Here is a 24,159-nt window from a genome sequence, read left to right on the forward strand (position 1 = left end):
TTATATCTGTAACAATAATCGTGTGGTTCTGTCTTTAGGAGCCATTTGTTGCTGATGAATACATCGAGCGACTGGCATGGAGAACTAAAGGAGGCGGATCCAGAGGAGGCGGAGAAACATTTGATCCGAAAAGGTATTTTTGGTATTTTTTTTGTAGCTTTTCCATTATATTATATTCAGAGGCAAATTAGAAAGTGTTGGGCCTCAGGCTAAGGAGGCGTTCACACTACCGTTGTTAATGTCCGTTGCTGTCTTCCGTCATAGGATGACAGAATCTGCCATTAAACTGTTGCAGAGAAGACACGAATGCAAACAACATGATGGAAGGTATCTTCGGTCATGTTTGCAACAGAAGATATATGCATCAGGGCTTTATCTTCAGTTACAAAAGTTAACAAACAAGATGCAGGATAGCTAGAAATGTGTTTTTCCTGCTCTTCTGTTGTTCCTGAACTCAGAGATGTGTGATATTATATACTGCTAGAAAGCCGACAGTGCTCAAGATATCGCTGCTGGTAGTTTCATCACCGATATATTTTCACTGTCATAGAAACGTGTGCCTTACAGCCTAGTGTCATCGATGGGCTGTGAGGAACACTCGCTCTGACAGTATTCTTCCAAAGCATTGTGCTGCCGGGAAGGAGGGGGGGGTTGATCTTCACAGCTCAGCAATGACGCTAGGTCTGTAAGGTCTGTGTTTTTGACAGTGGAAAGAGCTTTCTAACGGTATGTAATTTTGCACATCTCTGTGGACGTGAAAGGTCCTCTTTAAATTTGCTCTAAAATCTTTGTGGAATCTGTCTTGCTCTCAAGATGGGCTGTCAGGCCACAGTGGTATCAAATTATAGCTCTTAATTCGTTTATTGAGAGAAGAATAATGAGCAGGAGAAGTGACAGGCTTCTGGGCCTGAATAGGAAGTTTCTATTTCATCCCAAATGCTTTATTCCCATCAATACAGGTCAGTGCTTCTCTGTAATGTCCTATATATGATCCTACTGCACTTTCTGAGATACTTAAGGGGAAGATTCTCCTTTACTTTCTGTGGGCAGAGTATGGCGCATATCATAGCTGGTTGGTAGTCACCATCGGCTAGCTCATGTACACACATTGTACTATCAATTTATGCAAATTTTTGTTGAATAGTTGAGCATGCTGTAAGTCTATTTCCAGCCATCTTATTTTGTGGTGTTGTTCTAAGGAAATGTTGACATTTATTTACATTTAGCTAAAGGCTTTGCCTATGATATCAACTTACACCCTCGGCTCCACTCATTTCAACAAAACAAATGGAGACATCATCTGCATTATACAGTAGTGCTGTGCTTTGGCTATATTTGTCAGTCCTATTGAAGTGAATGGAGCTGAGGCCTGCACTGCCCAAACACTGCTCCATTAAGACTGGGCTGCAGAGAACCCCCACCCTCATGACCGGTGGGATCACCCAACGATCATCCACTTGCCTTGTTCCTGTGAATAGGGGTTACGTTGATTTTGTGGATAAACTCCTTTTAATAGTCAGTTGTTATGTTGCTATTTCGTAGCAGATAAGATTAGATCAGTTGTCTCTCTTGCAGGTTACTGGAACAATTTGTCAACCATATCGAAGAGCTAAAGATCATGGATGAAAGGATCCAAAGAAAAGTAGAGAAATTAGAACATCAATGCCAAAAGGAAGCTAAAGAGTTTGCAAGAAAAGTGCAGGAACTTCAGAAAAGCAACCAGGTGAACAATAGGATAAAGGTTTTTTTGGGTTAAAAATATTATATTGGTATTAAAATAATGGAGGTCCAACATCTGGCACTGCGATCAGTCAACGGTTCTTAGTTGATACATAGGGAATGGAACAGAAAGCGGATACCTCTTTGCTCTGGGTAGTGGTCACACCAGGTACTGCAGGCCGGCTCCTGTTCACTTGAATAGTAGTTAAACTGCAGCTTCTCTGTTTTGCCACTACACAGTCCAAAGTAATCTGATCATATTGTATTTTGGGGAGGAGTTAAGGTCACTTCCCAAAGTAGTAGCCTGTGGACAATGCAATGCCACCTTTTTTACTTCACATTGTGGACAACCCCCACAATCATTGCAGACTGCTGGGACCATGTAGTTTTAGTTTTTTTTCAATTTAGTCTGTTATGGGGCAATGTCTCCCAAATTGGGTTTTGTAGATTTTTAGCCTAGTGCATGGCCAATGAAGAAAAGTCTTGCTGGGAAATGAACAGTTACCAGATGAGACTGTATTCCATTATACAGGGGGTATCGTATAACAATATCCACTGTGGTCTTTGATGAGTCTTATTTTTAGAGTCTTCATTCCATAGTTGTCAAAGGGTAACCATAGATGGCCAGATGACTCAGAAACACGGCCTGTTTGTGAGTCATGTGATCCTTCCATATTTAGCAATCCTCTATCCCTTATGTTGACCATACAGGACAGAATGTCTCTCTCCCGGTATCTGTAAGTGAGTAATTCGCCTGTGCTTTGAGCCTTTAGCACAGTGCTGATCCTTCACTTTCTATGCTAAAAGGAAAGAATCTTTCACATGACTCAGGGATGTAGAACATGTTTCATACCTGATCAACTATAACAAGTACTAACAAGGGGCCATTCACATCATTTTTTTTTAGCATTCCTTTAATGGATTTAATAAATAGATGCAGACAAACAGCCGTCAATTTATATAGAGTCAATGTTTAAGGCTGCTGTTGGGCTACTGGTTTGCTTTCTCCAGGTACTCTTACAGCGGCAGATGTTTGCTTTGCAGTGCTGCACTTTAGGTGGTAAGGTGGCATGTGGGCTTACATGACTTGACTACCTTATGTTCTTTTCTTTAAAAAATTGCCTGGTGATATATCAGTATAAAAGGATTAGCGACTTATGTCGTCTTCTACATTTGTGGAGTTGCATGTTTCTTATCTGATCTCAGCAGCTGGCTATGTGGTAGTAGGGTAGAGGGGAAAGGACTTTCACCTACATATGTCAGTAGAGGGTTGACAGAGATCCTGAATTGCAGTTATATTAAAGGGGCCCCCACTTATCAGGAGATGGGATATTTTTGTACTCCATTCTGAATGTAGTGGTGATTGCACAATGGTCAGGCAGAATGCGCACTCTTCTTTTTGTTTCAGTGGGCGTGCCACACATAGCCAAACGCTCTACAACTAGACTACCACTTCTCCATTAAAAACAGATGGAAAAAAAAATCCTGTGCCTTCCTAACGGATAGGGCATATACCCAATTGCAATACCCAATTAACAGTATGCTCAGTGTTGGAGTACTTGAGTACCTTGAAGCCAAAGAAAGAGAGAAAATTCGAGAGTCAGGAAAAAGGGCCATTACATGGATCAAGGCATCTTCAGAAATATTTATACAGGAATCTTATACACAGCCCAGTCACATTAAAGGGGCTCTGTCACTGGGAAAAGTAATTTTTAACTAATCACATCCTTGCATAGGCTTTAGAAAGTCTATTCCACACCTACCTTTAGTATGTAGATTGCCTCAGTGGTTTTTGAATAAGTCCGTTTTTATTCATTTGCTAATTAGACTGGTGCACGATGCATTGTGCGCCTCTTTGCTATTGTTTCCTATTGGAGTATACTGTACAGGCTGCTGCTGCTGATGAGTAATCTTCCTGTTTGCACACACGTAGGAGATAATATCAGGGACCAGTGCTGCTGGGAACTTCCTGTGCTGGCTGGAAGCTCATTAGCATATGAATAAAAATTGACTTATTCAGAAACTACTGAGGCAATTTACATACCAAAGGTAGGTGTGAAGTAGCCTTTCTAAAACCTATGCAAGGATGTGATTAGTTAAAAATGACTTTTCCCAATGATAGAGCCCCTTTAATGTGACCACCTGTCAAAATCCAGAACAACCACCTTTGGCAGAGCGGACCGCTGTGAGACGTGCAGGAAAAGAGCGGATGTTGTGATGATGTTCACTGGGATGTTGAGCCATGCCGACTCCAGTGCCGTGGCCAGCTGCGCTAGGTTACACGGTTGAGCATCCATGGCACGAACAACCCGATCGAGGTGGTCCCACAGATTCTCGATTGGGTTCAAGTCCAGGGAATTTGCTGGCCAAAGGAGTATGGTAAACTCATCCTGGTGCTCCTCAAACCAGGCACGTACACTGCGAGCTTTATGACATGTCTCATTGTCCTGCTGGTAGATGCTATTATCCTGAGGAAAAACAATTCGCATGTCGGGGTGAACATGGTCCGCAAGGATAGATGCATACTTGTGTTGATCCATCGTGCCTTCCACAATGATGAGTGCACACAGATGGCTGATGACACGTGCCTTCTGCAATTGGTTATTTAACGTTGATGTCAAAAGTAGGAGCTGGTCACATTAATATGACTGGACTGTGTATATCTCTATTACTAGAGTCACATCTCCTTCTTTGCCAGTGGTGGAACCTGATAAATCCCATTATAAGCAGCGGGTTTCGTCGGCCATTGCCAGTGTCAGTCATACATTTCTGTCTATGAATATAAACCATAACCTATATGTGACCAGAGCCTATTCCATCTGTATGTATATTGTATATTTGTGTCACTGTACAATAAGCCATCTTCTCTTTTCTTCCTTTCAGATTGCTTTCCAGCATTTTCAAGAGCTTGATGAGCATATCAGCTATGTGGCGACGAAGGTGTGTCATCTTGGTGACCAGTTGGAGGGGGTGAACACGCCGCGGCAGCGAGCTGTGGAGGCCCAAAAACTGATGACCTATTTTAATGAGTTTCTGGATGGAAATCTGCAGTCTGATGTGTTTAACAACTCTGAAAAGGTAAGGGCTGCCAGCAGGGCGTGAAGTGATTGCAAGCGACAAGCAGCGTTGCCCTAATTGCTTGGACTTGTGCTGGTCACACTTACAGCCGTTGAGAGACGGACTCGTTAAAGTTTAATTGTTCACAAGTGCGCGTTTACTCCATTATCCCGCCGAGCGCTTCCACATTTATTTATACTTTAAAATGTTGTTAACTGGTCTTTTTTATGTTAGATTTTCTGCCCAGCTGCCTGGATGTTTAATTCAACAAACACATAGGCTTTTTTTTTTATGTCTTTCTAGCTGTTTCACAGGCGCGCATTAAAAACGGAAGGAGAATGCTGCAATTATCCAGATTTTATCTAAATAACTGAAAAGTCATAAAGAGAACCCAGTTTATATAGGTAGAAGGGGTTAGAGAAAGTGGACCCTTATATTTTCCATTTAGGGAAAATATAAGATCTCATTACACAGTTGTCCATCATATAAGTGGCCATTTATTTAATGTATGGGTGGATCAGGTCTACCAGGGTGTTCTGGTGCATAAAGAGAGGTCCCAAACTAAGCTTTGCTCCTTTATGAAGTTCCATGTGATCTAATAGAGCTTGCATAAGTAATGTGGTAGTATACTATACAGAATCAATGGGCCTCCCCAAAAGTCAGTGCGGATTTATTCCTTTTGGAACAGACAACTCATTCAGACTGGATAGCATAGTCCCTCAATGTCTGAGGGAATTATGTACCTAGATAGACAGACGCTTATATCTAATATTTGAAGGGGTTGTCCAGGAACCGGACAAACTATGGTTATGTTACACCTGCGTCTGACGCCTCTGTAGTTTGCCTAATTCCTGGAAATCCCTTTAAGGATTCAATAATGACTGGATCAGTTCCATATTACTGCCACCTATTAAATATGGAACCAGTAGTCAAAAAGGGGTCTAAAGTAGTCCTGCAAACTATAGATCTATGTGTTTTAAGCTCTATTGTTGGAAAATGATTTCAAGGCTTTCTATTTGATTTCATCCTGGGGTATCTCAATGATAATAAACTGATAACCCAGTAGCAGCATGGATTCATGTGGGATCAGTGTTGTCAGGCTAATCTGATCGGAGGCTGTAGTTGTAGTGTGCCGGGATTATTCAAAGGCATTTTATACTGTACCACAATAAAATGAGAATACTTGGACTAGGGCAGTGGTTCTTAACCTTGTTTGACGTACCGAACCCACCAGTTTCATATGCACATTCACCGAACCCTTCTTTAGTGATAAATCAATTATGATTTTTTTTTCAAATTCAAGACATAGTGTTTTTTACAGGTACACAAAATGAACCATGCATAGGGCCTAGGTTTCGATTGAACCCCGGTTAAGAACCACTGGACTAGTGGAAAACGTTTGTAAGAGTAGGTTCACACCATGGATTTTATGGCAATAAGATTTCCTGCTCCCGTTACCTTCATTGGCCTGAAGATTGAGCAGGTTACTCAGCTAGTGGAAAAAGAAGCATTTACCATACATTAAAACAAGGATGGTTATATATCTGGCCCATGGAAACAATTTAACAATTAGTTTGTGTATTAAGTAATAAAAAATTGGATAAAACTGCCACTGAAATAGCTTAATTTTAGCAACTAGTGCCAGGCAGCTGCTGCCAAGGCAAATAAAATCATGCGATGCACTAAGAGAGTAATAGATGCCCATGACAAGGATATAGTTTTGCCTCTGTAGAAATCACTTGTCAGGCCACGTGTAGAATACTGTGCACAATTTTAGGCAACTTTACATAAGAAAGCCATAGAAGAACTAGTGCGGGCACAGAGGAGGGTGACTATGGTAAATAAGGGGATGGACAATCCCAAGGTTCTGAAACCTGGGATCGTCCAGCTTGGAAAAATCCGATCAGCTTAGGGACAACTTAATTACAACATTCAAATATATGAAAGGACTGTGCAGAGAACTTTTCATTGATCTCTGTACTAAGGCCTGTAACTGTGACAAGAGGAAGAAAGGTTTTACCATAATAGTAGATGGGGCCTCTTTACAATAAGAGCAGTGACACTATGGAACTCATTGCCACAGGATGTAGTGATGGCTGATAACTTATACACGTTCAAGAGGGGCCTGGATGACTTTCTTGAAAGCAAAAATATCACAGGTTATGGGAACTTTAATTATGGGATAGGTTATTAATCCAGGGACTTATTCCAATACTATATTTGAAGTTGGGAAGGAATTTTCTGCCCTAAAAAGGGGCATTTGACATCTTCCCGTGTTATTGTATGGTGTTATCTCTGTACCATAGCAACAGCTAGAGCACAATGCCCAGGGTAGGTATAAGCCATATCGAAAGAATTGCTTACAGCTTTCATTGTGGTTTGGGAGAATCATCTCAGTCTGTGTATTTTTCAGATAAAGGAGGCTGCTGATATCATTCAGAAGTTGCATTTAATTGCACAAGAACTACCATTTGATAGGTAAGTATTTTGTGACACCCGTGTGGGGTCCTGTCTTATTCCATCTTTTGCTCTCGTAGCACTGGAAATTGACATCTGTAGTAATTGAAGGTTTAATGCCTCATATATAGCACAGGCCACAACTCAACCTTCAGTCTCCAAGTCCTCAAGACTATCAGATACTTGAGCATATTAGATGGAGACATTGATGACTTAATGTTACACATTTGCTATTTGCAGTAGGTACAATTCACAGTTCTGTTCCCTGCAGAAGATGCATTCAGTTTGATGGACAATTTAGGACATTCCACTTTTTACATGCCATGTCCCCTAGTTATAAGCCACAACCACTGAATTTTGGTTTTGGTCATTCACTTATCAGCAATCTTGGTTGAATAGTCTACAGTTAGTGACATTGCTTTAGCCAATGGCAGCAAGAGACAGGATGGCGTGGATGCAAAATAATTGAAATAATCGATATGAGCACGTTAATGTCGAACTATTGAGCTAACGTTCAATGAATTTTTCAATTAATTGCCAAGACCAACCACCACATGCATATGGCACTTTTCTCAAAGAGGACCTGTCAATTCTTCAGAAACATCCTACAATATTCGGCTATATGCATGTGACCGAGTGAGCACGCCAAGGGGGTGGGAAAGGTCTGATTTGATAGCAGAACTCAGATGACAGTCGCGTGGCTTACCTTCCCCATTGTCTTCATTAGGTGGTTGTTTTTCATTTCGATGTCACAGAGCAACATAGGACCTGCTCTATTGTTATTGGAATGGAGCATCGGACCTCCCCTCTGATAGAAGAGCCTTAGCCTGCTCACTCACTTGTGTGCATGAGGCCTTAAGCTTCACTCACTTGGGCGTAGTGCTCCCATGTTCTGTATTCAGTCTATCCTGATATCTATTAAAGGCATCAGCACAGTCTTTCACCACCCTTATTGACACTGCAAGCACGTAGTATGATAGTGACAGCAACTACAATCCCTATGCTTAACCCCAAGACTGCGGTGGTAGCTAACAGCTAGTGACTGGTAAAGTACAAGCTACCCATGGATAGTCTCAGTCTAATAAAGTGACATTCATTTAAACAGTCTGAGATGGCCAGCCTGCTGTCTTATAGATAAGATTTCTAATGTATAACTATACTTTTATTATAAATTAACTATTTAGAATTTCATTATCACATTTCTGACGTTGACTGTTTTTTTATTTATTTTTTTACTTTAGATTTGCTGAAGTGAAATCTAAAATTGCTAGTAAGTATATGTTCCAGAAGTCTGTGCTTTCTTCTCGTTTCTCTGGATTGTGCTGTGCATGAATTGACCATGGTTTATGGCTTGTTACAGGTAAATACCATGACCTAGAACACCAGTTAATTCAGGAGTTCACAAGTGCGCAGCGGAGGGGGGAGATATCTCGAATGAGGGAAGTGGCCGCAGTATTGCTTCATTTTAAGGTATTAATGTCTGATCAGTTCTTAAGTTACATGACTAAATATTACTAGATGAAAAGAATGAATAATTTCCTATTTTATTTATTGTTTATATATTGCCAACTTATTCCACAGGGTGGTACAAAGATCAGCTCAGAATTAGCGATCTTAGCGAATTAGCGACGTTTTGAATACCTTGCTCCATAGAAATGAAAGGACGCAGCCGGCGTCCGACCGCTTAATCCCCTGTACGCCGGCCGCTCCCATTCATTCCTATGGGAGCGTGCTATTTGAAAATGCTGTTTCGAATAGTATTCGCTCATCTCTACTCAGAATAATTCTTTGTGTCCAGTGGGACTCACAATCTAATTTCCATATTTTTAATACAAGCCAGGACCATTTTAAAGCTATGAATGTGGTTTTTTTAGAGTGTGGAAAGGAACCACATGAAACTGACAAAAAGAGAACAGGCTGCACTTTGCTTCACTGAAAGGGTTAATGCCATCCTGTAAAGGGATGATGTATTGCTAGCATATGCCGCTTGATGATTTTAGGGCTTCGGCTTCTGGGACCCTAACCAGTTATGAGAAAGACAATTCTGAGAAATGGAGCAGTTCCCTGCATTGTCTTTGTGAAGCTGGCGCTGGTTATGTGCCATTTTTGAAGTGTAGATCTGATACCTAGTAACCTGGTGTTTAAAGTAATCTGATGTAGGGGAAACGGACTCCCCCCCCCACCCACCCACCCTAAATTATTGGAGCTCAACTGATCTGCTAGGGATCTAACAAGGCATAAGCAGTCTTATTGACGTGACCCATAGAGTCGTATTTCTGATTCATCTCCTCCTTCTCTCCATAGGGCTATTCCCACTGTGTGGATGTGTACATAAATCAGTGCCAGGAGGTAATGTGAGCTGTCATACTTAGTACAATATGTGTGTGTGTATTTAGTCATGTTAACAGCAATGGTTATGATGGTTTGTTATACTTTAGGGGGCGTACATGAGAAATGACATATTTGAGGACTCAGCTGTGTTGTGCCAACGTGTCAACAAGGAAGTTGGGGACATTTTCAGCAATCCTGAAATAATTTTGGCAAAACTTATACAAAACATTTTTGAAATCAAAATCCAGGTATGTAATAATAATTATTCACGAGACTCCTCTCCAGTTATTGCTTGATAATAACCCTTTCCTGGCGACCTATCTGATAGCTGTTTGCCCTTATGCCCTCTATTAGTATGTGCATTCAGCCAATGATACCAGCTATTGCAATAGGAGTAAGTGACTGTCAGCCCATCCTACACTGTTGATCAGTCTTTTAAATCATGCAGTCCAACAAAATGCTTGTTAAAGGGATCCTATCATTGGATACCCTTTTTTTCTGACTAACTCGTAGGAATAGTCTTAAGGCTGGTCTTACACGGCCGTAATGTAAATCCGCAAATGGTCCGCAATTGAGGGTTTTCAATTGTGGACCATTTGCAGACACATTGTATTCAATGTGGCCTCTTATACCACCGGGTATTTTATCCGTGGTGTGGCCGGGCTGCAACCGTGGTCCGCAATTTATAGAACATGTCCATAATGGCCGTGAATTGCGGCATTGCACGGACTCACCCATAGAACTCTATGGGCAAGTTCGGCAGGACACGGATTTCTGCGGAGTCTATGTTGCCGATCAGCAACTCGCGGACCGTACATTCAATACGGTCGTGTAAGACCTGCCTAAGAAAGGCTATTCTTCTCCTAGCTTTAGATGTCTTCTCCGCACCGCTGTTCGGTAGAAATCCCGGTTTTCTTCAGTATGCAAATGAGATCTCTCGCAGCACTGGGGGGCGGGTCCAGCGCTCAAACAGCACTGGGGGCGTCCCCAATGCTGCGAGAGAACTCTCCAGCGCCACCTCTACCTTCTTCTAGAACAGCCTCTCCCTTCGTCTTCTTCCGGCACTGGGGGTCAAACTTCTACGCATGTGCAGTCGGCTCTGCTATCGGGCAGAGCCGACTGCACATGGTAATTTTTTTTGTGGCCATTTCCTGTTTTCTGGACCTCGCTTGTCATCTTTGCTATATAATCTGCAACATGGTTGGTGGTGGGTGCAGCATTTTTAATACCCTATTGTGCTGCTGGCATCCTAGAGAAAGGCAGGATACACATAGATTCAGCTGTGTATGTAGCGTTCCCTTCACTCTCTAGGGGAGGAGGCTGTACATTTTTGCCTTCGGAATACTAAGAATCTATAATCTTTTTCTGACCTGCAAGTCCTGTTTACCACAGCTGCCATAAAGTGCACACCTGCTGCTGTTTGTACAGATATTGATGGGGCTCTATCAATCTTTCTACCCCAGAAAACCAGGTGATATTGTGGTGAAAATTTGGCACAATGCCCTCTTTTGTGCTAAACGTGTAATACAACCCCCATTCTGCGCCGCACTTGTTATACTATGTGCATGAGGGAGGGGTCGACTTAGCCCGACATATTAATTATATTAATTGTAACTCACTAAGTTTTCTAACTGGCATAGATTTCCATTTTGGCAGATGAATGTTTGCCAGATTTGTGAAGAAGCCGGAGCATCTTCATGCATCAGACAGCCTTTGAGATTAGACTAGATTTTAGCACATAATATATATTTTTTAATGCTCTATTTATATACATTGGGACAGATTTATTAAGACTGGCTTTTGTACGCCAGGCTTACAGGGGTTACCTGATCTGGAGGGTAATGATGATGAACCCAGGGGTTCGGGCCTCGTTGGGCCCAAGAGCACATGATCTGACCTCTGGGTTGCTATGCCTTCTCCCTCCAATATATATATATATATATATATATATATATATATATATATATATATATATATATATCATGGTAAAATCAAATTAAAGAAACTAGAACTGTATATATTCTCTAATTATTATATTCTCTAAAATGGCGCTATATATATATATATATATATATATATATATATATATATATATATATATATATATATATATATATATATATATATATATATAGCCATTTTAGAGAATCTTGTGGTTTATGGGGTGGGGGTACCTGTGTGCTATACTTCTCATGGCTGACATGTACCTAGTAGTTGTGCTCTATCCCTAGCAGCCTGATACCACATGAGATTAGATTTAGCTTATTTACATTGAGATGAAAAGAAAATCTTGGCATTCCTAATTCTGTTTACATGTGCTGTGACCAATTGGACAGGACACACATAATCTGCTCCTTCTCAAACTCTCTCAAATTCTGCCTTTCTCTCCCCAAATTTAACTCTAGAATTTTGTGAAGGAGCATTTGGAAGAATGCAGAAAATCGGATGCAGAACAATATCTGAAGAATCTCTATGATCTGTACACAAGGTGAAATTGATTTATTTGGCAAATTTATTTTGAGCAATGTGTGTATGTTTTTTCGAAGGGGGGGGGCTGTTTATCTAAGTGTGAGCTGCAGGCACAATACACTGAAATTGTTGTCTTGAAGAATATCCTTACTTTGAACTTTTTGTTGCGGTTCTGGAGATAGCTTTTTTTTTTTTTTTTTTCTTGATGTGGATAGAAGTGGGGGGTGGGCTTTAATTTGCATAGCAAATTGGGCGTACACCGTAAAGGAGGTTACAAGCATGAAGTGGTAAAAAATATAAGAAATAACCTATAATCATTATTTAATCCCCCCCCCCCATATCAGTGCAGCCAGTCTTGCAGTCTTTGCCTACATAATTCACATGACTAATGCTGATAGTCGGTGGCCTTAGTAGTCCCGTGCCGTACATTCATATGTCACTAGTAATACCAAGGATTGTCTGTAGTTGTCATGTGAATGAGTTATGGTATATGGACATTCTGCTTTCTTTCAAAGATATTTCAGCATGGACCACTTATGGTCTGTGCTAAACACTTGCATAGGGTGCTGACATAGAGACCTGTTCAGTATATAAAGCTTTGCAGCATATTGTTTTATTTTCCAGACGGATCTAAAATATAAGAAAAAAAATGGAATGAACAAAAGGATGTTTTAAAAAGTCGACCAGTGTTTTGTGACTACAGTAAAACACTGTGTAGCCCGATCTTGCCGTCAGGCTGTGATTTCCCTCCATGTACTGTGAAACAATAGAGGGGGCAGATTGAAGAGATGAACACACTCTGCAGCATAGGACTACACAGAGTTTGTAGTCTGTAGCCATGGCGACATATTATAGGTGCTGTGAACCCAAAACTATAGTGATTTATTTATTTTCAGTGGGCAATGAAGTACCTAGCCGGGCTGAGTCTGGCCGAGTGGGGGCTACTGTTTCTTGGCAGATTTTTCTCCTGGTTGATAGAGGGAGTTCCCATGTGGATGATACAGTTTAAGGACAGGGATTATTTTCTCGAGACATTGTGCTGAAGTTGAACATGATTAGAAGCTGCCGTAGTTTTAGAAGCTGATTTAGCATTTTTTTTTTTTTTTTTAACCATTTTGTCTAATTCTTACACAGAACTACCGGCCTTTCTGCTAAACTTATGGAGTTTAATCTGGGCACGGATAAGCAGACTTTTTTGTCCAAGCTGATCAAATCCATTTTTATTTCTTACTTGGAGAACTATATTGATGTAGAAATTGGTTACTTAAAAAGTCGGAGTTCGGGAATCTTACAGCGATATTACGATTCCAAGAACCATCAGAAGAGACCTATTGGAACTGGAGGGTGAGTGACTACATCACACTTCATAATGTAATCTATTTCCTATGGGGAATGGATGCCTTGGATGGATAAAACAGTTTCATTGTGATCCTTTTTTTTTTTTTTATTCTATAACAGAATTCAAGACCTCAAGGAAAGGATTAGACAACGCACAAATCTGCCCCTGGGGCCAAGTATAGAAACCCATGGTGAGACGTTTTTGGCACAGGAAGTGGTGGTGAACCTTTTACAAGAAACCAAACATGCCTTTGAAAGATGCCATAAGGTAAATTGCCGAATTTTTACACCAATACATAAAATCCGAGGTTTAGTTATTTGTTCCCTTGTGTGTTTCATATAATTTATTTCTTTTTTTCACCATTCATTCGATCTCTAGACACTATAGGGAGTAAACTTTTTTGTGTTCGGGATACAAAAATGATGTACAGTAAATCAAAAATAAATTTTCAAAGGATTTCCCAGGGCTTGAATATTGCTGAGCTATCTTAAGGATTGATGGGAGTCCAGCTACTGTCACCGATTATTTGTAGTGCTGTGGTTACAGGAGCAAATCTGTATATTATTTAATTGCCATGTATGGTACGGCAGCTCTGTACCAATTAATGGAATGGCACTAAGCTGCAGTAACCTGCTACAGCCACGACACACAACGTACGGTGCAGTGTCAGCTTCTGTAGGACCACAGCCCCTACTGATAAGTCATCAGTATTACAGTCCTGGAAAACCCTTTTAAACTTATTATGATGTGACAACCTGTTTCAATAGAACAAGATCATAAGAAGCTGTCATGTGTGAACAATACCAGTCCTCATGCTCTAAGCTGTCAGACCGGGTCCGGCCGTGAGCGCCGGTGAGCGTTTTATGCGCTCCGCCGCGAAACCGGTTTTTGGGTTTTTTTTAAAACCGGACACAGAGTACTGCATGTCTGACTCTGTGTCCAGTTTTTAAAAAAAAAACAAACAAAAAAAAAAAAAAACGGTTTCGCGGTGGAGAGCATAAAACACTCACTGGCGCTCACGGCCAGACATCTTTCAAACCCATTCAAATGAACGGGTATGAAAGAGTCCTGCAGCTTTCCGTCTCCTGCTCTGTTTTGTGCAGGAAACGAAAACCTGTATGAACTGAGACCGGGCTCAGATGTGAATGAGACCTTACTCTGATTGAAGCAACAGTGTATTATATTAATCTGAGTAGCTGCCACGTATCATGTATACTGTATTGTCCCTGCAGCAGCCACTACTGTCTCCTTTATTATGTGTATCTCTATGTGTTTGTGTATATAGATACAGAAGTATATACACACACACGCTGACCATTATTTCCTTTTTATGTATTCAGCTTTCCGATCCATCCGATCTCCCAAAGAATGCATTCAGAATATTTTCAATACTTGTTGATTACCTGTGCATTGAACACATTGACTATGCCTTGGAAATCGGATTAGCAGGTAAAGGTCTTCTTAATTCTATAATACCTGATCTTGTCTGAGTTGCAAGGCCTTTTACTTGTAGGGGTTCTTCTCCTTGGATGGCCAAATTTGTTCATGGGTCGTGGGAAGATAATAAGGTAGAGCTTCTGTGCCATAAACAACCTGTGGGCCTATGTGACTCTGTTTTTGTAAGGCATCAGCAGTGAGTTTTTAATTCTATGTAGCATTTCCTAGATTTACTTTCGTTAATGACCCCTATCAGATCATACCTATTGTCTAATGTGGAAGAAGTAGCCATAAGTGTGTTTATATATGGCAGTATATCTTTAAACAGACGTTGGACAGACAGCAGAGGTGGAATCATGTCACTCTATCCTCTTGCTTTTCTCTTCCTCCATTTTTCCTTGTTATGTCGCTTCTTTTCTGATCCATATTACAATGAATGGAGTGTGCAATATATAAAGATCAGCTATTTTCCAGGGCAGACAGGTCCAAGCATTTCATGGGCTGCTTATTCACCATATTCTTGATAGTGGTGGTTGTAGGTACACTTAAATGGGTGGGTGATGCAGACATTGCACAGCGCAGCACCCGGCATGTAAAGTATCCGGGGAGCTGCACACCCCAAGCAAACAACTGAACCGTGGGGTTCACCAACCATCAGACTCCCAGTGATCTTAAGGTTAGGGCTTCAATTTTGAAAAGGTGGATAATCCCTTTAATAATGCCATGAACTACTGACCATGAAACACAGTTATTTAGTTAGCCCTGGCTCTATGCATATATTCTGTACAATTGTGAACAAGATAATAAAACGTTGGCTAATTTCTTCTACTTTCCATGGGATATGTTTGGTATTGCAGTTTACCTCCACTAAAGTAAATGCTTCTGAGTGAAATACCACACTTAAAGGGATTGTCTGGGATTTTTTTTATTTTTTTTATATGGCCTATCCTCAGAATAAGACATCAATAGGGTGCCGACACCCTGGCCCAGGACCGATCAGCTATGGAGCAGGTTCCAGTGCCTGCCCAGTACATAATACAGGGCTGGAAGCACAAAGCTCCATCTGATGTATAGCAGCCCAGCTCCTTCACTGACTTCAATGGGAGCTGAGCTGCAGTGAAGGTGCCAGGCTGTTAAACAATGGATGGAGCTATCTGCTTTCAGCCCTGTATTGTGTACTGGACAAAGTAACTCCATAGAAATGAGCGGTCCAGAGGCCGTGTCTCTGCCCCCTATAGATCATATATTTATACATTAATAAGAAATAAGCCCAGACAACCACTTTAACTTTATGTACAGTTATGGCTCCATTGTAGAAGAAAGCATCCATGTTTTACAAGACAACCACTTTAATAATATGCTGATTTTTCCATCTTTCCAGCAATCCCTTCTCCTGATTCTCGGAATGCCAACCTATATTTCCTGGATGTTGTGCATCAAGCCAATACCATTTTCCATTTATTTGATAAGCAGTTTAATGATCATCTCATGCCTTTAGTAAGGTAAGGTGTTTTTTTGTTTGTTTGTTTTTCTGATAAAATGCAAGAAATACTGGTAATTTATTCATCATGTGGCCACCATCTTTATTCACTCTTTCTTGTGCAGTTCCTCTCCAAAACTAACAGAATGTCTGCAGAAAAAGAAAGAGATCATCGAGCAAATGGAAGTGAAGCTGGACACTGGTATTGACAGGTTAGCAGATGGCATTTCTGTGCAGATCACCTGTGGTCTGTTATCTAATGCATTGTAAGCTAATATCTGGAACTCCATAATACTGCCACAGGTTACAGAAAGCAGACCATAAACATTAGATCATTGTTGGACAAAATTGGGGAGACTTGTTTAGCAGATATGGTGTATGGGATTCCTCTGACTCTCCCCTGCTGATGGTAGATGTCGAGAGAAAGAAGGGTGAGACATGTTGCATGCCCTCCACCAGAAGAGTCGCTCCCCTGTCCATAATGCCAACAGATACAACTGCTGCCGTGTGCAGAAGACAAGTGTGTATGGGTACGAGGGAATCAGAAGGAATAGCTGTTCGTTGACCTTTCTTGAAAATGTATGGCTAGTTCAAGTCATAATTATGGGATGAATATGAAGAGTATTCTTATTTTGGGGTATTTACTAATATTTATCTTGATTTATTTGCAGGACATTAAATTGTATGGCTGGTCAGATGAAGCAGATATTGGCAGCTGAGCAGAAAAAAACAGATTTCAAGCCAGAAGATGAGAATAATGTATTAATTCAATACACAAGTGTAAGTTTGCTAGTTGGTTGGCTCCAGATCTGCAGTATTTTGATATTAAAGTAGTTGGATACTTTCAAGTGAAAATTGTAAAATTGGAAGGCTGTATAAAAGGTGATTGTTTACCCAAACTCTTTAGTTCATGTCTCCCTGTTGCCTATGTAAATACTAGACATTGCTCTCTGTGTCCAGGAATCAATATGGTGGCAGTCACATGACTGCGTTCTTGACTATCCTCCTGGTTCCATATGCTTCTGTGCAGGCTCCAATACAGGCGCTGAATACTTTACCAGCACCTGTACAGAAGGAACAGCTGAGAACACAGCCATGTGCGACTCTAGAGAAAAAATGGAGCCATATTTATTATAATCCTGGATAACCCCTTAAATAAAAAAAACAAACTTGTTTCAAACCTTAACACACAAGGAAGTTCTCAGCAAATTTATAAAATTCTGGGTTAAATAAATTGGGATCGTGTACACCTATCCAAAATTCCCCCAGGCCCAAGGTTTTTATGCACATAGAACATTTGCTTATGAACCAGGATGGTATTGTAACATTTATGCACTTGGAAACATTTGACCATCTCATATACATTTTTCCATAAATAGGCTTGTGCCAAAGTTTGCCTTTACATTCGAAAGCAAGTGGAAAAGATCCGTAATTCGATGGATGGAAAGAATGTGGACACAGTCCTGATGGAGCTTGGGGTGCGCTTTCATCGACTCATATACGAACATCTGCAGCAGTTTTCTTACAGCTCGATGGGAGGCATGCTGGCTATCTGTGATGTCGCCGAGTATAGGAAGTGTGCCAAGGAGTTCAAAGTATGTGTAAATGCTATAATTCTTCTGAGCTATTGAACTTACTGCCTTGATGATACTTAATGTCCAGAACCACCATACATTTTATATGTTCCAACATTTACTTCTCCTGACTCCTCCAACAACTTGCACGCTTGGCTGAGCTTGCATGTTTCTCTCAATATGCAACTGAACTTTTGCTAAGTTTTGAAATCCCAGTCTCATACCCATTTTAATGTTCTCCATACATATGGCAGCCGTGCCAAAATTGTCAGGTTTAGCAGCATTGTTCTCGTGTGTTGCAGCTTTACAGGCAGGCAGCTACATGACAACATTGTGATATGGGAAACTTTCTATTGAGCAGCACCTCTTATTTAGCACAGTCTGCTCCTGTTTTTGCACTGTGCTCCGATTCTTAAAGCAGTATTCTGACCTTTTAAAATTGATAAATGTACTTTGTTTAAGCCATTTAGTTACGAAAGCCCCCCATGATCAGCTCTTTGAAGAGATGGTAGCTTTCAGATGAGTAATGCAGTCTCTCGGCTAAAATGCATGCACAGCGCTGTACGTTGTACAGTCCCAGGTGTTGAGTCCCCATGGTCTTGCATTTTATATGTTCTGTGTTATAGTCCTTCTCACAGCTCAGTTAGGCCAGGGAACCTTGTTGCGAATACGCTGTGTTTTGACCGTGGTGGCATATTACAGTACCTGCAAAGTGGATGGGATTCTGGCTAATCTCATCCACACATTGCAGAAAAAAATCTACCGTGGAAATGATGCAGATTTTTTTTTTTTTATGTAGACTGTGAGCCCCATATAGGGATCACAATGTCCATTTTGTTCCTATTACTATGTCTTTGTAGAATGGGAGGAAATCCACGCAAACACGGAGAGATCATACAAACTCCTTGCAGATGTTGCTCCTGGCGGGATTCGAACCCAGGACTCCAGTGCTGCAGTGCTAACCACTGAGCCACTGTGTTGCCCCTCGATGCGATTTCAAAAACATTTGCGTATTTTCTGTATAAGTAAAATAGGGACAGAAAGTCCACAGAGGAAAACTCTGTGAATTTTCTTTTGTAAAACGCTGCTAAAAAGTTTGATGCGTTTCGGCAGCGTTTTTTGGCTGCAGCTCGCTGTGTGGAGTCTTAGCCTTAGGCTACTTTCACTCTACAATATTTCAATCAGTTTAGGAAATGTCCCAAATGGATTGACAAAAAAATGAGTGGGATGCCTATTCACAGTCATGTTAAAAATAAACCAAACCCTATACCGTATAGTACATGTTATTGAACTGGGTACAACAGAATAGTTTTTTCATGGCATGGAATAACACTAAAGCTTAGCCGTAATGTAACCGAGCAGAGGTTTTTTGACTAGGTGCTGGGAAAGCTTCTGGTACTTACAGTTAAAGTGTAGTATGTACAGTCTTATGATGTTTTACCAATCTTCAGTGTGAGCACACTTGCAATGTACTGTTGGGTCATATATCTTCTAGGAATAATTTCTTACTGCTCCCTTGTCTTGTTGCAGATTCCTCTTGTGCTGCAGCTCTTTGATACCCTGCACTCTCTCTGCAACCTTCTGGTGGTGGCTCCAGATAACTTAAAGCAGGTTTGTTCTGGAGAGCAGCTTGCCAGCCTGGACAAGAATATTCTCCACTCCTTTGTGCAGCTAAGAGCTGACTACAGGTCATCCCGCCTCGCCCGACACTTTAACTGAACAGCAGACTGCCGAGAAGAACTTTGTATAAGCCAACGCTAAGTCAGGGCTAGAGAATAGCACAGGATCCACCCCCTGATACATAGAAGTTTCTTTAGTTCTTTCTGCGCAGTGGCTGGCTTTAGAACAGTAGTGCGGCCATGTTTGATTTGCTGCTCTTTCTGCCTCAATCCATTCAGATCAAATGAATTTCCCAGGAAGATGCAGATATGTATTTGCTATGTGTTCTTCTTTAACACAAGGCCAACACTCCACCTCTGAGTATACCTTAACAAAAAATGCCATTACGACAGACCACGGTTGAACAAGGTGGTCATTCTTAAAGGGACAGTAGTCATTACAAGAAAGTGGTGAGAAGTTCAATTCCTTATGGCTTGGTGATTGCTAAGTTAGCAGACCTCTTACTCCTAGCTGGGCCTGGGATGGCACTCTGCCAATGTATGGTCTATCAATAACCCTTTTCTTTAGCAGGATAGGACAAGTTTAAGGGATAGCCCCTCAATTGGAAGTCCTTTTTTTTCCCTAAAGTCAAGACTCCTAACAGGTTTTGCCCCTGGAGGATTTCTATGTGTTTACTTATGTCTGTTCATTAAGGGAAACAAAATGACATTGTTTTGTGCTCAGTGATAATGGCTAGTCCAGCAATGACACCTGCTGTATGTAAATTTGGGAGTAATTGAAATGTGGACAGGGGTTCAGTAAGATGAACAAAATAGTCTACATGAAAATCTATTAAGGCACCCCCTACCCCCTTTCGGGACCTTCATCAGCAACCCAGTGTGCAGAGTGAAGCGAACAACCCTGACTGTGGGACCTGGCATGTCCATGCATTACACCCTTATTTCAGTTGGCACCATGTATCAGTTTTCCTTTTGGTGACGCTGCAGTGGAGAGGATCACTTGCTACCTGTTTTCCCTCATAGATTATAGTGATCGATCACATACGGCTCCAGCAAAATAACACTCGGGGATAAGCTTTTGTTTCAGGAACCTTTCTAACAATCCAAAGCCGACAACCCCGTTAACATTGGTGACTTGCACTGAGCTTGATGCTTCTTGGTTTCTTGTTTCTTTATTGCCTCTTGTAATTCTTAATGCTTCCCTAATCTTGGAATTTATTCCTATTGTCTCAGTTCAGGTCCTATGTCTTCAGTACGTGAAGATGCATTTATTTGAATATGTACATTTCCTGTTGTGTTTTGCATGTTTGTCAGATATGTGTTGTAACTCTTTGTCTCTCTATGCTAGAGGTATTGTATTACACCACAGTCCAAAAAGAAAGCCTCATCCCCAGCCATAGAAGCAGCATTTATCCTAGGGCCCAAAATGATTAAGCCGCATCCTCAATAGGAACAGGGGTGAGAAATGAACTATTGATATCATTAAAGTGGTTTTCAAGACTTTATTTCTATGGCTTATCCAGAGCATAGATCAGTGTAAGATTATTGAGGAGTTTGACACCTGGAACTTCCATCAAAATACTGATACCTGCACAGTGTATGGAGCCAGGAGCAGATGTTTGGTTTGTTTGTTTCTTTCCTATCAGTATGTCTTTGTAGAATGGGAGGAAATCCATGCAAACACGGGGAGAACATACAAACTCCTTGTAGAGTTTGTTCCTAGCAGGATTCGAACCCAGGACTCCAGCACTGCAAGGCTGCAGTGCTACCCACTGTTGCCCCAGGAGCAATTGGTTTTGCCATGCTATCATAGCTCTGCCCTCATACATGCAGCAGGCCACCGCACAACGTATGAAGATGTCTGCTTCCAGCCTCTTACACTGTACAGACATCAGCTGAATGGTGGATGTATCAATCTTGTGCTAGTGATCTATCCTAAGGATAAGCCATCGATTTATTAACCCCACGGTCTGTTTCTGCGAAGCAAAAGCTTGTAGGAGTTGGCTCAGATATGGATTTTCCTCCTCACTGATGTTGCTGCAAAACCATGTAGAAATCTACATTTTTTTTTTTCAATGTAGATTGTGAGCCACATATAGGGATCAAAATGTACATTTTTTTCCCTATCAGTATGTCTTTATAGAATGGGAGGAAATCCACGCAAACACGGGGAGAACATACAAACTCCTTGCAGATGTTGTTCTTGGCAGGATTCGAGCCCAATACTCCAGCGCTGCAAGGCTGCAGTGCTAACCACTGAGCCACCGTGTTGCCCCATGCAGAAATCCACATTTGGTACATGTAAATTTCTCCCTTGGCACTGCATTTCTTTCTTCCTGAGCCGACCTCAGTTTCTAAACATGAATGCTAAGCTACCTCCTCTAACACTAATATATCATTTTTCTGGCCAAAAACAGTAGGCAAAGGGTTTTAGGGCCAAATCCATACAAGCCCTGCTTCCCAAGTAGAGGTTAATGCCTTTTGTGCTGCCTCCACCCAAGGGATGAGGAATACTAGCACAATAATGAAATTAAATTTTTTCTAATATTACTGTTCCTAGTTAGGGCCTCCATATTTCTTCTGGGTATCAGGAAGCAGTCATAAATTGTGGGACCGTCCTGCCTATTATCGGGTGGTCTTGCTTAGATTACTCCATGGACATATGCCCTGTCAAGGTATATGAATATAAACACGGGAAAGACAACATCACCCAACACATGTTCAAGTAGGGAAGATGAAACATTGACATAATGCCCCCCCCCCTCCCCACTACGTATTCAGCTCTTCCTCTGGAGGGCCCATCTGAACCATGAAATACTTGAGATCTCCTATGATTGGCATGAAATTACCAGCTTTGACTTTGTCATGAACTGTAAGCAACAGATTTTTTTTCAGATCGCTTTCATTGTCTGCTCCTGGCGGTGTAAAGGTTTTATATCTTCTTAATGTTTTATTTGTGAAATTTGTCAGATATGTATACATATATGTGAAATATTTAGATATATGTATACATGTATCTACATAGCTTACTTGGTGCAACTACAGTGAATTTTGTGCTTTTCTTTTCAACTCTGTAGTTGGAAAAGGGTAATTCTAATCATAATAGTACTTGAGGGAGTTGCCATTTAAGCAATTGCCCAATTTTAAGTATACAGGGGCGTGAAGCATTGCGTCCCTTGCAACTATGCCTGGTACGGCAGCCTAGCTCCTTATAAACTCTATGCCCACATAGTTTTACAGATTGAGATCCTCGGGGGTTGGACTTCCACAATCAGTGTTTTAGTTCCAGAACAACCCCATTTACTGCTGCCTGACATATTGGATATTTCAGTGACTGCAGGTAAGTCCTCACATTGTCCCGCATAAGATATTGTCATATAAAATGGGCAGAACCAGATATTTATTTCATTTACAAAGGGAGAATAACTAAAGCTATTATAGTCCGCTTTTTTTTTTTCATGCAGTAAAATACATGCAGTTGGATTCTTACAAAATGTTTAAAAGAAATTCCCTTTTATTACTGCTAACGCTGAATTTTCACGGGCTGCAGACTGTAGTGATGGTGGGATTTGTGGTTCTAGACCTGTGGCCTCCAACCTGTGGCTCTCCAGTTGCTAGAGATTTGCTAGGAATAGCTGTCACGGCACGCTGTGTGTTATATTCTTGTTATTGGTTGGACACCATGATCTGATGGTTGCAGGTTACGGTTTGGACCACAGCGTAAATTTCATTATACGATGTCTTTGAAGACTGTATCTCACAGAAGTGCTTGAAAATTTTTATACTTTCTACACTTTCCTTGTTTGGACTTCTATTTTAAAGTTGTATAAATTGTATCTATCGCTGTATGGTTTCTTAATATATATTTAGTTATTATATTGTTTTTGGTGCATGATCTTTTTGTTCTTGTGCAATATCTCCTTATGCCCCCTGAAAAGACAGCAGCAAAAACATTCAATATCTGTTGTAGTTTTAACATGTAAAGTTCCCCTCCAATAAACATGTTTCCTCTATATTCTGCTCCGTGGGGTCATTTATTTTTTTTTATAATAGAGTACAGTGTGTATGCTATTGCTAGAACTGTTGTAGTGTCAGTTTTTTTTTTGCTCTACATTCCTTCACACATAGTTGTCTGGATTTATAGGTGACTAGCCTCTGCCTGTGATTTTTGTCTGCGGGTTGTTGGCGTTGATGATTTGCCTATATTCAGCCGTCGATGGTTTACCTGCTCCGGCGTTTCATCAGCTCTTAAGCTGTCCTGCTGCCGAGCTTGTTCCTCGCACTGTGCCTGTGATTGTTCCGGCATCTCAGCAGCAGTCTGTCAGGAACATCCTTCTCCACAGCAGCGCCTAGAGCGCTGTACAGTGTGAGCGGGGATGAATGCCCCCTCCCTCTGCTCACAATACTGGTCCATAGATGAGTATTATCAGGAGGGGAGGGGGCGTTCCTCGCCGCTCACACTGTACAGCACTTGGTGTGAAGAAATCAACTGTGGGAGCAATAATTAGAAATTGGAAGACACATAAGACCACTGATAATCTCTCCATCTGGAGCTTCATGCAGGATCTCACCCCGTGGGGTCAAAATGATCACAAAAACAGTGAGCAAAAATCCCAGAACCACGCGGGGGGACCTAGTGAATGAACTGCAGAGAGCTGGGACCAATGTAACAAAGCC

General features: G+C 41.2%; 1 protein-coding gene across 1 annotated transcript in view; it reads left to right on the forward strand.

Moving 5' to 3' along the window:
* Nucleotides 1–23,495, forward strand: part of EXOC5 (exocyst complex component 5) — a 29,365-nt gene extending 5,870 nt beyond the window's left edge. The window contains exons 2-18 of the mRNA XM_075282754.1: nucleotides 39–133; nucleotides 1,576–1,723; nucleotides 4,603–4,797; nucleotides 7,190–7,254; nucleotides 8,475–8,503; nucleotides 8,594–8,703; nucleotides 9,538–9,582; nucleotides 9,672–9,812; nucleotides 11,970–12,052; nucleotides 13,168–13,377; nucleotides 13,492–13,639; nucleotides 14,713–14,821; nucleotides 16,191–16,311; nucleotides 16,415–16,501; nucleotides 16,961–17,069; nucleotides 17,669–17,884; nucleotides 19,394–23,495. Of these exons, the coding sequence (XP_075138855.1) occupies nucleotides 39–133; nucleotides 1,576–1,723; nucleotides 4,603–4,797; nucleotides 7,190–7,254; nucleotides 8,475–8,503; nucleotides 8,594–8,703; nucleotides 9,538–9,582; nucleotides 9,672–9,812; nucleotides 11,970–12,052; nucleotides 13,168–13,377; nucleotides 13,492–13,639; nucleotides 14,713–14,821; nucleotides 16,191–16,311; nucleotides 16,415–16,501; nucleotides 16,961–17,069; nucleotides 17,669–17,884; nucleotides 19,394–19,582 (2,100 nt within the window). The 3' untranslated portion in view covers nucleotides 19,583–23,495. The remainder of the gene's footprint in view (nucleotides 1–38; nucleotides 134–1,575; nucleotides 1,724–4,602; nucleotides 4,798–7,189; nucleotides 7,255–8,474; nucleotides 8,504–8,593; nucleotides 8,704–9,537; nucleotides 9,583–9,671; nucleotides 9,813–11,969; nucleotides 12,053–13,167; nucleotides 13,378–13,491; nucleotides 13,640–14,712; nucleotides 14,822–16,190; nucleotides 16,312–16,414; nucleotides 16,502–16,960; nucleotides 17,070–17,668; nucleotides 17,885–19,393) is intronic.
* The last annotated feature ends 664 nt before the right edge of the window (nucleotides 23,496–24,159 follow it).

The sequence above is a fragment of the Leptodactylus fuscus genome, chromosome 7, assembly GCF_031893055.1.
Source record: "Leptodactylus fuscus isolate aLepFus1 chromosome 7, aLepFus1.hap2, whole genome shotgun sequence".
In the NCBI taxonomy this organism is placed as follows: domain Eukaryota; kingdom Metazoa; phylum Chordata; class Amphibia; order Anura; family Leptodactylidae; genus Leptodactylus; species Leptodactylus fuscus.